This window comes from Microtus ochrogaster, linkage group LG4 (genome assembly GCF_000317375.1).
Source record: "Microtus ochrogaster isolate Prairie Vole_2 linkage group LG4, MicOch1.0, whole genome shotgun sequence".
Taxonomy (NCBI): domain Eukaryota; kingdom Metazoa; phylum Chordata; class Mammalia; order Rodentia; family Cricetidae; genus Microtus; species Microtus ochrogaster.
The window spans coordinates 48,918,236-48,933,078 of record NC_022030.1 but is presented as its reverse complement, the minus strand read 5'-3'; the positions used below and the strand labels follow the sequence as shown (position 1 = coordinate 48,933,078).

The window sequence follows — 14,843 nt, the reverse complement described above, 5'->3', positions numbered from 1 at the left end:
AAAAAAAAAAAAAAAATCCAAGCCAGTACTAAAAAGTTTCTAAGCTCATTAACTCCCTTCTCCATCTCCCCTGCCTCCAAAACTTTCAGATAGCACTGGCTTATGTCACTTGTCACCAAGGCCCAAACCCTTAAATCAAGTCCCAATGTGCTGGAAAATATCCCTCTTTCCAAGAGTTCTTGTCTTTGTAAGACAGGCTCAATCCCCTGCCTGAATGCCTCATTCATGTGGCACCTATCTATACCAATCATTTTCAATGTCCTTTTGTTTTTGTGCTTCTGGCCATAATCTGGACCACTGACACATAATACACTTCTCAGTACACAGACCTCCGATTTATTTTGGTGATTGAAGGCTCTTAGAGTCTTCCAAGAAAAGTTATTATAAGATTATGTTTAAGAAAATGAGGAAAAATTAAAAGCCATGACTACAATTATTTAAATAGCTACTGGTAATACTGCAAACAAAACTATTAAACTTACAGTGTACTTACTATGATACAATGTTTTAACTCTTCACACACACGTACACGTGAACTACAACTCTGAGGTTATTACTGCACTTCTATTACCCTCATTTTCACACAAAAAAACAGGAGCAAAGTAGTGGAGATTCCTCAAGCCCCGGATCCTACATGCTAGGAGGAGAAGACTGACTTCACAGCTGTCCTCTGACCTCACACAGATACCACTGCACACACACCCACACACATGCCTACATATTCATACCTAATAATAAGAAAAACGTGCAAACTGCCTGTAATACCAGAGCTTAGGAGGCTGAGGCAAAAAAAAAAAAAAAATACTAAATTTAAAGCTAATCTGTATTTCATAGTAATCACTCATCACAAAAAAAGGGGGTGGTGCCTTGCTTGACTCCATGACTCATTTATTATATACAAATTAGTGTAAATAATGATCACTGAATATGAGCTAAAATAATAAAACACAGGATTGAAATCTGAGATATCATTCATGGGAAATCTTACAATGTGTTTACATTTACATGAAAGAAAAAATGACTGATTAATGATAAACTGAAAGCAAATGAGCAACCATTTATAAATCCAGATAACAGTTGTTTTGTTTTCTCAAAACAAAGTCTCTCTATATATCTGTCCCAGCTGTCCTGACCAGGCTGGCCTTGAACTCAGAGATATGCCTGCCTCTGCCTCCTGAGTGCTGGGATTAACTTTTATCTCGACGATAAAGCAAAACCAAACTAAAACCTAGTGAAAGGTCTGGGCATCTTCTCCAAAATGGCCAAGGAACCAACAAGCAATGCAAAAGCAGTATGTTTTCAAATCATACCAAGATCCTACTACTAACTCATTACTAATTTCAATTATTAAAATTGAAAAACCTGGTAACACCAAGTACAGACTTATAAAACACTGAAATAACATCAGAAATAACATCACTGGGAAAAGAGAAAAACCTGTTACTCTACTGATGTAAAGTATGATAGATACTTCTTAATAAAATTAAAATATATTACCAAATGACTTAGTAATTGAGCTATATATCCAAGAGAATCACAAATATGTTTATTACAGAAAGGCTTGAGCATGAATGTTATAACATTGTCACTAAAACTCAAAAAAAAAAAGAAAAGAAAATGCCCCAACTAGATATTGACACATATTAAGCCATCTGTAAGATAAAATACACAAGAAAAAATGGAAAATTAAAACAACAACAAAAAAACTACATAGCATGAATGAGGCCTGTATGCATGGAAGAAATGAAAGAAGAGACACAACAGCCACATTACTGCATGAGACTATAAATATACGGAAAAAAATAAAGAAGAATAGGAAGCTAGGCCATAGCTGTTATGCTGTTATGGAAAGTCTTTACAGAGATGGATGTTCCTCACTTGCCATGGTGGAGATGGCTCCTGTCTGCATGCACGCACGCAACGCACACGCACACACACATATATCATGTGTGTGTGTGTGTGTGTATATATATATATATATATATATATATATATATATTCTATCATGTTCTAAGAGTTGACATATATATGTTATATTATCATATATGATAATAATAGTTATATTATCAATAAATTCAACTCTGAAAATGCAGTCCAAGCATTTCTGAAATAATGATTCTAAGAACAGCCTTTCATTTCATGAACATTATACAATTATGTGCATAATTATGCCAGGAAAAAAAAACATCCCATTTCTTATTTTGCATTTAAACCCTTGAAAAATGGAGAACTTAAAACATATCATTAAAGAGAAAGTAGATCAAATCTTTTTAAAGTAAATTTTCTAGCTGCCTTTCAGAATTACATAGTACCAATATGCACAAATGATATCACACCATCAAGGAATCCAAAACTCACCTCATTTTCATACTGGATTTCTAACATGGCCCGTGAACTACCAAGGTCCTGCATCACAGACTCAGCTTGTTTTAGCAGCTCCTCTCTGTTCACAGTGCGCTAACAAAGGAAACGGATGTGAAGAAATAAGAAATAATGCTCCAGGTAGCACTTACTGCAGTGCAAAATAGATTTCATTGTCAGAAAATAACTCCTTTAAGCACATCCCTTAGGAAGGCTACAGTATTTGCACTGTTAAAACATAAACAAGTCCCTGAAACTGACCAGATTCACTACCCTCCATGACAGATTAAACAATAAAAAGCTGAGAAGACTCTCAGGTGAGCTAACCTTCCAAGACTTGGACAAGCTAAGCTGCAAAGAACACTCTCAGAGGAGAAAAGCTGCAAAGAGAAGTCAGGGAACAGAAGTTACCTGGAAGAATGAGAAACCAACTGAGCTGCCTGGAAGAGGTTTAGACCAACTGAGGAACCTGTAGAGTTGTCTGCAGCCTCTATGTTCCCAGCTTTGTCATGCATGCTGGGATGGGCTTTGATAACTCAACCATCCTTTGAGTAATTTTTGCTTCTATAAGTAACCGCTCACCTATATTCCTGTAAGTAACCCTAATAAAACTTATCTTCATGACACTGGATTATGGTGATATCTGTACTTAGTTCTGTTGTGGATTCCCTAACTGGCTTGAGTATATGTGTGCTGTGTCTCCCCAGGAAAAGTTTTGTCACACAAATGTTCTCCATGTATGAAAGAAAGCTAGCTATAACTAACTAATATAACCTGACCCATGGCAAGTTTAGAAAATTAAGGTTAGGAAAAAGATCTTTGCTACTTTGCCAAACAGCAGTATAATTCAGGGCTCCAGCTACATGAAATAATCTTGGGACATTTATACACTGATGATAGAGAAGCGGGTAGGAAGATGACAGAGGAGACAGGTAAGCTGGAAAACATCTAGGTTCTGAACACCGAGGTTCTGCTACAAGAACAAGATGCCTCGGAATGAGAACATGATGATGATAAAGATAAAGACCCTGCCATTTCCAAACATGGCATCACGACAATTGATGACTCCATCAATGAGATAAAGAAATGGCATGATGCACTGTTAAATATAGCTACCTGGGTGTATATATGTTTGTTTCTAATTACAACCCCTCCTTCTACCTTTTGTTATCCCTAATGGCTCTTTGAGATAAAAAAAACTTGGAAGAGACAACAGAAAAGTCATGGAAGAAAACAAAAAGCAAACAAAAGAACAGTGGAGGTCAACCAGGCGATATTGCACATCTTTAATTTTACCACTTGGGAAACAGAAGCAGGGGGGTCTCTGAGTTCAGGGGCAGCCTGGTCTACAGATTGAGTTCCAGACAACCAGGGATACACAGAGAAATCCTGTCTGAAAACACACGCACACACATACCAGTGCAGATCAAAAGGTTGGGATTTGTCTCACATGAAATGGCATAGGTACAACTGCAAGACAAGATTAGAAGCATGATAGATGATGAAGTCAGTAAAACTGGAGCTGACTGGGACAAATTCAAAATATATCAGGGATTCTGTTTCACTCCCTTCCAAATGGGCTGCCAGGCTAAAGGGAGTAAAACGCATCTAATACACAGAGAGTCCATTTTAAAAGAGAAGTTTTTCAATATAAAAAGGAAGAAATTAAGGTGTGTTAGTAAGATTCATGGTAACTAAATGAAGGATGTTATTTCAGAAATAATAGAAGACAAAATAGTAACAGACAATACAGTTTCGAGAGGCTCATGGAAAAATATACTAACAGAGGTGGTTTTTTAAAAGATAGAATAATAGTGCTCAGCAATTAGGAGCGCTTGCTACTTGTCTCTCAGCCCCCACATCAGGCAGCTCACAACGCCAGCTGAAGGGGACTCAGTATCTTTGCTTTTAGCCACAACCATAAACACACTCACAGACAGGCCTAAGGATCAAGTGAGGTTGTTACTCCACAGGCATAATCAGATGTAGTACTTTAGGTCTTGTCTTTAATTTGGAAAGCTCAGCATAAATAGATACTTATTTGTAGGAAATGCTTACCTTTTTTCTATCCAATCTAGGTGCAACTCTGCTGTCTTGCGAATCAGACTGGTTGATTTCTGGGTTGGTATCAAGCAATCTTTGCATTGCCCGGTCTCGATCAAATGCAGTTACATAAAAAAGCATTTGTCGGGTATCAAAAGGAAAGAAAAATGGGCTATAAAAGATAAAATACAAATTTACCATCTGTGTGAGAATCAAGAGACATTTAAAAAACATCAAGATTTATATTGAAAATAACTTGATATAATACACTACTGACATAACACCTTTAGTTCCAGGTCTTTGGAGGCAGAGATGAAGACAGCCAGACTATATAGAGGGACCCTGCACAGACACACAAACACAGAGACACACACAGACACACACACACACACAAATTCCTATATAAATATTTTTAAAAATCTGTAACAGTTTTGTTGCCATGGAGTTTTACTGTGCTGCCTAGATTGGCTATAAACACTTAGGGGAATAGTCCCTCCTAAAATTTCCCAAATGGATGGGGCCTACAGGAGTATGCCAATACATCATCACACCTGGCTCTTGTTGAAATAAGTCAATATTGAGCAATTGTATTCTATATGCCTTTTCACATGAAATCTACAATTGTCTATCCACAACCATTTTAAACCTATTCTGAAGATTTTAGGACATGCAAGCCTCCATGCCATATGAGCTCAACATTCCATACTTCACATACAAAAGTTAATGGCTTTATTATTTCGTGATATTCATCATAGGCTTAGCATAAAAAAAAAAATCACTGCCAAGACAAGCAAGCTTCTTGTTCTCAAAGAATGAATCCTGCAGCCAAGACATTTCCTACCATGATTTTTAAGGGTTTGATTTTATTTTCCTTTTTGAGAAAAGCACTTGAAACGTCCACCAGAATCTCTGCATTGTACAATACGGCAGCATGTAGAGATATGGTGAATCCAAGTGAAAAACTCAATTTCTAACTTGATTTTTACTGTAAGTAATAGGTCTATAGTATCTAGTTCAAAAACAGGCTCAGAAAAACCAAGCATCACTTTCAGGAAGGCAGAGAATTTTACTGCCCTCAGTCAAATATACTTCACTGGGTTTGTCAAGTTGTCAACAAATACTACAATATTGGGAAAGATATGAACAAATCAACTTCAACATCTCTATCACAAATCAAATCAAGACTTGTTAATACTTACAAAATTTATCAAAGGGACTATCTTACCAGGTTTTTCCTAGTTCAGTGAGCCATGTTGGGATGTTTCCTGTCATGATCACTAGAGGATCTTGAAGCTGCCTATTCGCTTTTGCTGTTAACTTACTGTTAATAAATTCACTAGTTGGAATAATCTCCTTGCACATTGCATTCTGTAAAATTTAAAAAAAAAAAGTTCAAAATCTAGTCATTTATTCATAAGTAGGTCAGTCTGTACAATTCACCTGTTTTTGCATGCAATATCAAATCCCTCAATGGTATTTCCCATTTCTGAAACTTCCTATACTCAAACCCCATGAAGCTGTTTCCTTCACTTGTCCTCACTATATTAAGAGGTATCCAACTGTTTGCTCAATATAAATCTTTACATGAAGAAATGAGTGCTGGTAACCTAACACGAGGGAACCTCGATTTCCTTTTGGTCATGGTATTTCACCCCAACAGTTGAAACCCTAACTAACTAGGACAGAAATTGGTACCAGGATTGTGAGGTATTACTGTGACAGATCTTTTTTTTTTTTTTTTTTTTTTCGAGACAGGGTTTCTCTGTGGTTTTGGAGCCTGCCTGGAACTAGCTCTTGTAGACCAGGCTGGTCTCGAACTCACAGAGATCCGCCTGCCTCTGCCTCCCGAGTGCTGGGATTAAAGGCGTGCGCCACCACCGCCCGGCTACTGTGACAGATCTTGAACCTTATTGTCTTTTGTAAAACTATGGAAGGACCTTTGTTCTTTGGAGTTATTGAAGATTCAATTCAAACCTTGGTGAGCGGTGCTGTGGGAATGTGGAGGATAAGAATGCTGGTAAATACAGAGGATGGAAACCTGGCTTGTGAAGTTCTAGGGGGAAGTTTTGGGAGACAAAAACTATCATTTTCAGGACCGCTGCATATTTTGAATTAAGAACCTCTGGCTTGTCTGCTAGGAGGGCTCAAAGACTAAGTTGTGACTGGCAAGAGTAGCACCACTGAAGTAAAACCTTTGAGTTACTGGGACAATTGATGCTGGTCTGTTGGAGCTAAGAAATTAGCAGTGATTAAGAAGTGGTGAGTGTTTCATCAGAGTCAGCACACAGAAGCTGTGTTCCAGAGGTGACCAAAGTTCTACCTTGAGCTGGCAGCTGATCTTGGTAGTGAAAGAGCCACGCAGGTGGTACTAATGTTGAACACATAAAGGGGTCATGAAGAACAGAGGGTTAACAGGTAGGGTTGAAACTGTGGCATGGCTCAAGTCTGTGAAGAGATTTGAGCCCAGGAGAAGTTGTTGGTGAAAGTGCAAACCAGCTGCAATAGACCTCAGCATTTTGGAGATGCCAGTACCATGGGATGACCACCAAGGAGAGCAGCAGTAACGAAATGGAGCTTATAAGACAAGCAATGTGCCCGGCAAAGGGAGCCGGAGAAGTGACCCAATCCCCTTATCGGAACCATGAGATAGTGAGTAAATGTCAGATATTGGAAATTGAGTTATTTACACTGTTGGAGTTCAGTTTTGCTTTGTTCAGATTGTGACTGTGCCACATTTCTTCCCTCTTGAATAAAAAATGTAATTAATTTAATTTCGGTTTTTGCAGTAGCCCACAACTGAGAGACTGAGCTTTTTAAAGGAGATTTTGCAATTTTAAAGAGAATAGATTATTTTTAAAAAGACTGTGGGGACTTCATGTCTTATATTTTGATAATATTATCATGTTACTTTGGAGATGAATAAGAAAAAAGGCTTTGGTTTAAACAGTGATATGTTTATGTGTCAAGTTGACAGGGAATCAGTTGTGCTGGCTAGCTTTATGTCAAGTTGATTGATGTAAGCTATACTCATCTGAGAGGAAGGAGCTCAACTGAGAAAATGCATCTATAAACTGGGCCACAGGGAAGCCTGAAGGGTATTTATTAACTAGTGATTGTTATGGGGAGCACAGTTCATTAGGGGTTTGGCCATCACCACACTGGTGGTCCTGGGTGCTATGAAACAGCAGGCAGAGCAAGCTACCACAAGGAACAAACCAGTCAAGTAAACAACACTCTTAAATGGCCTCTGTACCTGCTGCTGCCTCCTCCAGGTTCCTGCCTTATTTGAGTTCCTGTATGGATTTCTTTCAATGATAAACAGTGATGTGGAAATGTAAGCCAAATAAACAAACCCCTTTCCCCCTAACTTGCTTTTGGTCATAGTATTTCATCACAGCAATAGAAATCCTAATTAGGACAAAATATTTGGCTATTCCTAAATAAATAAATAAATAAATAAATAAATAAATAAATAAAAACAAGTAAATAAATAAAAGACTTATTCCAAGAATATTAAGTTCAACAAATGAATTCATTGTATACATTTAGTGAATCACTGTTTCTATTTCAACTGTAATAAAGCATTCATTTACTAAACAGAGAACTGTAAGATGACACAGGATTTCATGAAGAGACATTACTCACATCATACAAGTAATACCAGTATCGACTGATGGCGTGTAAAACTCTTAAAAGAAGGATCACATCTAAGGATGGGTCTTCAAAGGTAATATTTTCAGGTGGTGTGGGAATGAGGTAAACTTCTAAAGGATTTGCTACTGATGGGCACACTCCATCTAAATGATAGAAAGTTTCAGCTTTAATCAAAGCAACAATGGCTAAACTACAGACTCAAAGTTACCGTTACCATCTGAAACTGTGTCATGTTTAACTTCTTGGTATATCAATGTTATCAGACATTTCTTCCCTTTTAACCCTGTGCATAGTAACACATAGGTACATAAAATTTCAAGTTCCCCTGAACATACATACCCAAACAACAGTAGAAAAATAACTAACCCCTTTTGCATTCCCTTCCTGTGTGTAAAGACACCCTATGAGATTAAGGACCAATCTGTTGGTGACTAGACAAAGTCTTCAGCGGTCTTTAGTATGAATGCAATTTAACCCTTCATGAAATCATGAATTCTTAAAATATTAGAAGAATGTCATGATTGATTTTCAGTTTTAATTTTATAGATACTTACTTCTAGCTTACTAGACAGTAAAGTCAAAGAATTAACTAAAAGTTAAATCTACACTATAGTAATTTATTTAATTATCCCCAAAGCTTTCTGGAGCTCTGAATCAGTTTTATTTCTAGCAGAAACGCAGAGAGGCCAGGGCCCTGCTTCTCTCAGTATGATGTCACCTTACCATGCCATAACTCATCATGCTTCTTTGCATTTCTGGGGGAAGTTTTTGTTGGAGCTGTTTGGGCTCTTCCCCTTTTGCCACCAACACAATCTTTACTATTTTCTTCATCCTCTCTCACCGGTTTGTACCTAAGGAGATATGATAGCATGAAAGTCAAATGTAGATTTTTAATGTGCAAATTATTCAGCAAAGCTAATGTTAAGTCACAGAATTCCTAAGAGTTCTCTGGAGTCTGCCCTCTTTCTCCCAATTTGGTTTCAGAATTACCAAGCGTTTGTTTTCCTAAAACAAAACAGTAAGTCAGTCTTCCCAGGAACACTTTACTTTAGGAAATGATTCTTTTCTGTAAGTGGCAGAAACAATAAAGCATAGAAAGCCCATCCAAATGACACAGAATTCAGAGCTTCAAACTTATATATAATGTAATACCACACCATTTTGACTCCATTAAAAGACCTAAACTAATCAAAAAGCAGCTTACTGCCTATAAACATGCTTTCTAGTATGGAAGTAATGTTCATATACATCTATGCATAATAAATATATAAAAGGCTTTTTCATAGTTCAAATGCAAGATTTAGGTTCTCCCTCTAGTCACAGAATTGGACCATGAATTTAATATGAATTCTAAACCAAAGATCACATACCACCAAGAGAAGCCAGTTCAGACTTACCATATTGTATGAGTCTTTGTCCAAATACCAGCTCTTCCCAGAGGATTGCTCTCATCATCAGTAGATTCCCTTTCATCTTCAGCCTGTACACTGAACTGCCGCACTGCCTGATACACCGTCATGTTATATGGTAGTAAATGTTCTCCAATATAAAACTGTAGCCTGTGCCTTACATTTCCTGAATTTAAAAACTGAGCAGCCTGAATAAAGCAAAGAAAGGTCCATATAAGCCCAAGTACTGGCATCTATACATTAGCCAAGACATATCCTGCTGGAGAAACAAACTAAGACCTATGGTGGTTTGAAACTACAGATCCTCCTGAAGTCCATATATTCTGATTATCACTTACCTAAAATGCTTTAAGACAGAAGTGATCAGAGACTAAACTTTTTGATTCAAGAATGAGAATACTTGCATATACACAGGGATGGTACCCAAGTCTAGACAATTCATATTTTGCATGCACAGATTTGAAGACAACTGAATATTAGTACAATTAATAACTTCCATTTTTTCTACAACCTACCACATACAAGCAAATGTGGATTTTGCACATGTAATATCCAATTGATTTCAGATTTTGAATTCCCTCTGGGAAATTGGTGAATTTTTCCCTCTACATACACCATTAATTTATAAGCAGATATAATAAGAAACTTATAAAAAATTTATTACATAAATACACTAAAATAAACTATTAATTACTAAAACAATTGCTCATTTCTGTGATTTTTTTTTTCCAACAATGGTTGGTGAGGGGCTATTTGAACCCTGGAAATGTAAGTCACAGACACAGCATGATATAACTACAATATGGTATAAAAGTACCTACCAGAGACTCATCTATTTCCTCATCTGACCCATCGTCATCACTGTCTTCCTCATCTTCTCTTACTCTTCCATACCCTAAGCAACAAAACAAAACCAAACAAACAAACAAAAAATTAGGCCAAAAACATAGTTAATTAGGAATTTTAGGTGTCAGATAAAAGACACTGGTTATACTGATATTTTCTTTAAAAAGTAGATATTACATTCTGATCTATCAGAAAGAATTCTCATTCTTATCAGAAAGGATTCAACATACGCCTATTTACTTCTGGTAGGAACAGAGATTCCTACTGCCTAAGGTTTATCAGGAACAGCAATATACGCTTTAATGCTAATTTCATAACCATACAGGTAAAGGACATAGATGTAAAATACCTCTAACCACAAGGTATCTTTCAATAGCTTGCACCAGAGCCAGAGGATCGATCTTGACAGGTCCGCCTTTCCACTGTTTCACATTTGCACATTCTGGGTGTCTTTGTAATTGACATTTTAACTGATGTGTGTTGAAAAACTTTAAAGCTTGTGATCCTCTGTTGAGAGAAAAGCTCAAGATAATTTGAGAAAAAAAGGTTATTCTATTATTTTCAGTCAACATATATTAGTTAAACTAAAAACAGACACACAAAAATACTTTTTTATAGTACAAAGCATTTAGCATGGAATGAACATAATCTAGCCACCATGAATTCATATGATCAATGATGTCATAAATACTGGCTTCAATGAAATGCCATGCCTATTGGATTATTCAGGTGGAATAAGAACACCTCAACTATCTGAACACACTTCTGCAGGAGTTTGTCCTCTACTAAATTCTATTCAAAAAGCAAGGGAGGAAGAACCCTCTATTTTTTTGCTTCTACTTTCAATTTCACTTATAAAAATAAAACATGAAATAACATAAAAATAAAAAAAACAACCTTCAAATTTACATTGCTATGTACTTTTAAATGAACGGCTACATCATTTGATAACTGTTTTCTTCCTGTTATAAGTTCTGAAAAGAGTCAAATATAGTCAAACTTAAATGTGACTAATTATACGACTCCATGAAGCATGCAAATATTAAGCGAGCATAGTTCATATAAACGCAGACAAGTGGAAAGCCTCATGGCTTTTTTATTCTGGTCTATGTTTGAGACTCAAATAGCCCACGGTAGTTCTAAATTCTAAGATGCTTTTCTGCCTACACTTTGTGGCTATTCATTTAAAAGGATGTAGCAAAGTAAACTGAAGGTTAGTTTTAAATTTTGTATTTTATTTATAAGAGAAATCTAAAGGAAAAAATATAGGATTCTACCCTCCTTATTTTTTGGTTGGGATCACAGGTATGCCACCATATTCTGTGATATCCCTTTGTTTCATAAAACTATTCCAAGATAGTATAGTGCTATAGCACATTATACAGAAAACAACTTAAGCCGCACTATGGAGAGCATTATCTACATTGACTACAGATACTGTTTCGATTCAAATTTTTAAAAATGTTTTAAAACACATAAAAACATGGATTTTAAAATAAAAATAACTTTTCAATGAAGCTACAGAACTGCCTAACAATTTTATCTTTCTATAACAACTTACATAGTAAAACCCATTATAGTTATATAGTTATAACCACTTATCACATTAAGTCTCAGAATAAATGTTTTGTTGCCCGCATACAAAAAAAATTATTTGAGACTGGGCAGTGGCGGCACATGCTTTTAATTCCAGCACTAGAGAGACAGATAGGCAGGTATCTGTGAGTTTGAGGCCAGCCCTGTCTACAAAGTGAGTTCCAGGACAGCCAGAGCTGTTACATAGAAAAACCTCATCTAGAAAATCAAAATAAATGAAAAAAAATAGTTGGAGAAGCATTACATATTAAAACTTATCAATGTAGAGAAACTAAAAATGTGTTTCAAATATTGTCAATCCAGTCACTGATTTACTTATGTTAGAAATATTAGTTGTCAAAATACACGGTGTGAGCTAAAAGTAGTGTCACACGCCTAATCCCAGCACTTGGGAGAGAGAGACAGGTAGATCTCTGAATTTCAGTCTAGCCTGCTATATGGAGTTCTAGGACAGGCCAGACTAAACAGCAAATTCCTGTCTTTAAAAAAAACAAAAAAAAAACATGATCTTACCAAGAGCTTACCAAACCTCTCACCATGGTTTCCTTCAACAATTCTAGTAGAAAGTGGCCATACCCAGGCAATGGTCCTTACCTGCCTCCAGCCCCATTTCCACTAGGGAAATCGTGCACTTTGACTGGAAATTGCTCCATTTGGCTGAGGCAGTTGTTCATCTTATGAACTAGTGCCAACAAAGGCGCATGGCCCACTGGTTCTACTCTTCCAATGGGCTCTTCTCCAGGAAGCTAGAGTTACAAATAAACAAACATTAAACAAACCCTTTGAAAAGTCAACACTCCATAGCAAAGATATTTTTAAACAATTTATTTATATATTAGATGTATATGAATATTTTGCCTTTATGTATTCTTGGGTGTCGCATGCCTGCCTGGTGCCCTAAGAGTTCATAAAATCCTCGGAAACTGGAGTTACAGATGGTCATGAGACACCATGTGGGTGCTTAGAATTGAACCTGGGTTCTCTGGAAGAGCAGCCAGTGTTCTTAAGCACTGAGCCATCTCCCCAGCCCCTAGCAAAGACATTTTAATAAGAAGTTTCACAAATGGAGATTTATCTATCAATTTTCTTTCTTTTATAATAGATTTCATTAAGACAATGTTTCCAAGTAAGTTAGTTAGTTCTTTTTATTTCATTTTATGTGCACTGATTAGTGTTTTGCCTGTCTGTATGTACGTCTCTGTAAGGGCACTGGATCCCTGGAACTGGTGTTAAAGACAGCAGTTCTAAGCTGCCATGTGAGTGCTGGGAATTGAACCTGAGTCCTTTGGGAAAAGTGGCAGCGGTTTTAACCACTGAGTCATCTCTTCAGCCCCCATCTACATAATCTTAAGCAAGATAGAAAACCCTTGGAATAGCCCACACTTGCACCCACATGCATGTGAAAATAAGATTTAAAATAACACACAACAAAATTAGTATCTAACAATACCACTTCTGACTTTAGACAGTGTTTCAAAATGTCTATGAACACTTAAAAGGCACATGGTTAAGCAAATAAACAGTAATCATTAAGCTCATCATAACCCCCCCCCCCCCAAAAAAAAGGCCACTTCCTGAGTTATGACTCTAAAGCAGTTGTAACAGGAGGTCTAATCGAGACTATGTGAGAGTTGTTAGCTCTGTTCTCACCTAAGGGCAAAGAGAAAAGGTGGGAACAAGCCTACAGACCCAGACCCTGTCCTTGTAACCTATAATATAAAGATTGTTGTTAAGCATCTTTTATGGAAAAAACAATAACCTCAACAAATAGTAATAAATATTAAAATGTAAAACTACTACTAATGATTTACCTTGTGGGAGGGAGGGGAGAAAAATACTTGACAAAGTTGATGTGGGCTTTAGGTCACTAGTGGTTGGAAGAATGGCTTTTTGTTTTATTTTTCTACCCAGACTGGTCTAAAACCCACATAACTGAGGATGATCTGTCCTGCCTTGCCCTCCAAGTGTTGGGATCTCAATCATAGGCTTCATGTCTGGTTGCACTTTACTATCTATTTTATGACACATAAAAATTTAAGGAAGTCAGGCATGGTAACTCATACCTCTAACACCAGCACCAGAGGCAAAGGCAATCAGATCTCTGAATTCCAGGCCAGGCTCATCTATAATAAAACCTTGTCAATAAATACATGTCAAAGGAATCTAACTGAATAGGCAACACACAACATACTCTTATTGGGACACAAATGTATGCACTTGCTAGCACTGATTCTATTAAGATGTGACTGTTATTAACTTACTGGAGAAGAAAAAAATACATGTAGGAATCGCTTTAATCGGATCTCTCGGCTGATAGCATCCTTTTCACTTTTAGATGTCAAGTAGAACAACAGTTGTTTCACAAATCCACTATGTTGGATTTCAAATGATGAAACATCTGATTCGGAGACTATGCTACGGATTTCTACAAGGCACTCAGCTCCACCGTCCACCTGAAACAGTGAAGAGAATTCTATACTGATTTAAACAGTACAATTCACATTTCCCCAAAAGTTAATCAAAATATATTTACATGGGCCAGCTATGAACCATATGAGCTGTAATACAACCTTCCAGGTAAGATGAGCCCACTGGAGCAATGTGGTTCAAACATTACTTGGCAAATTCTTTCCTTAAGATTTGAAGCCCACTGCACATGAAGGAATTCATTTCAGTGGAGGTCAAAAGCCCTCCTGTTGTTTTGCTAAATGGCCAGAGTCAAAACATCTTATAAATAATCAGATTAGTGTTGGTCCCAGTCTTGGTCAGAGAACGTTGTTTGCAACAGACAATAATATTTAGTCATAACTGGTAAAAGTGCTGAGAAAAATTTCTTTTAACCATTCATCATCCCAAAGCAGAACATCTATTATCAATCCTTACAAGGCTCAGGGAACACTACAGAAAAAGATTTCATGATGAAGAACAGGTATT

The 14,843-nt window shown here is 36.8% G+C and overlaps 1 protein-coding gene across 12 annotated transcripts in view; it reads right to left on the bottom strand.

The window, feature by feature from the left end:
• The window catches only part of Trip12 (thyroid hormone receptor interactor 12), a 125,186-nt gene that overhangs the window by 16,219 nt on the left and 94,124 nt on the right, over window positions 1–14,843 (bottom strand). For 8 of the 12 annotated variants that reach the window (XM_013351650.2, XM_013351654.2, XM_013351652.2 and 5 more), the window contains 10 exons: window positions 14,171–14,362; window positions 12,504–12,655; window positions 10,663–10,835; window positions 10,289–10,362; window positions 9,456–9,655; window positions 8,782–8,909; window positions 8,050–8,201; window positions 5,630–5,772; window positions 4,420–4,576; window positions 2,359–2,457 (listed from right to left, as the gene is read on the bottom strand). In XM_013351650.2, the coding sequence (XP_013207104.1) occupies window positions 2,359–2,457; window positions 4,420–4,576; window positions 5,630–5,772; window positions 8,050–8,201; window positions 8,782–8,909; window positions 9,456–9,655; window positions 10,289–10,362; window positions 10,663–10,835; window positions 12,504–12,655; window positions 14,171–14,362 (1,470 nt within the window). The remainder of the gene's footprint in view (window positions 1–2,358; window positions 2,458–4,419; window positions 4,577–5,629; window positions 5,773–8,049; window positions 8,202–8,781; window positions 8,910–9,455; window positions 9,656–10,288; window positions 10,363–10,662; window positions 10,836–12,503; window positions 12,656–14,170; window positions 14,363–14,843) is intronic. The other 4 variants (XM_013351653.2, XM_026786084.1, XM_026786083.1 and 1 more) reach the window with 1 other exon arrangement.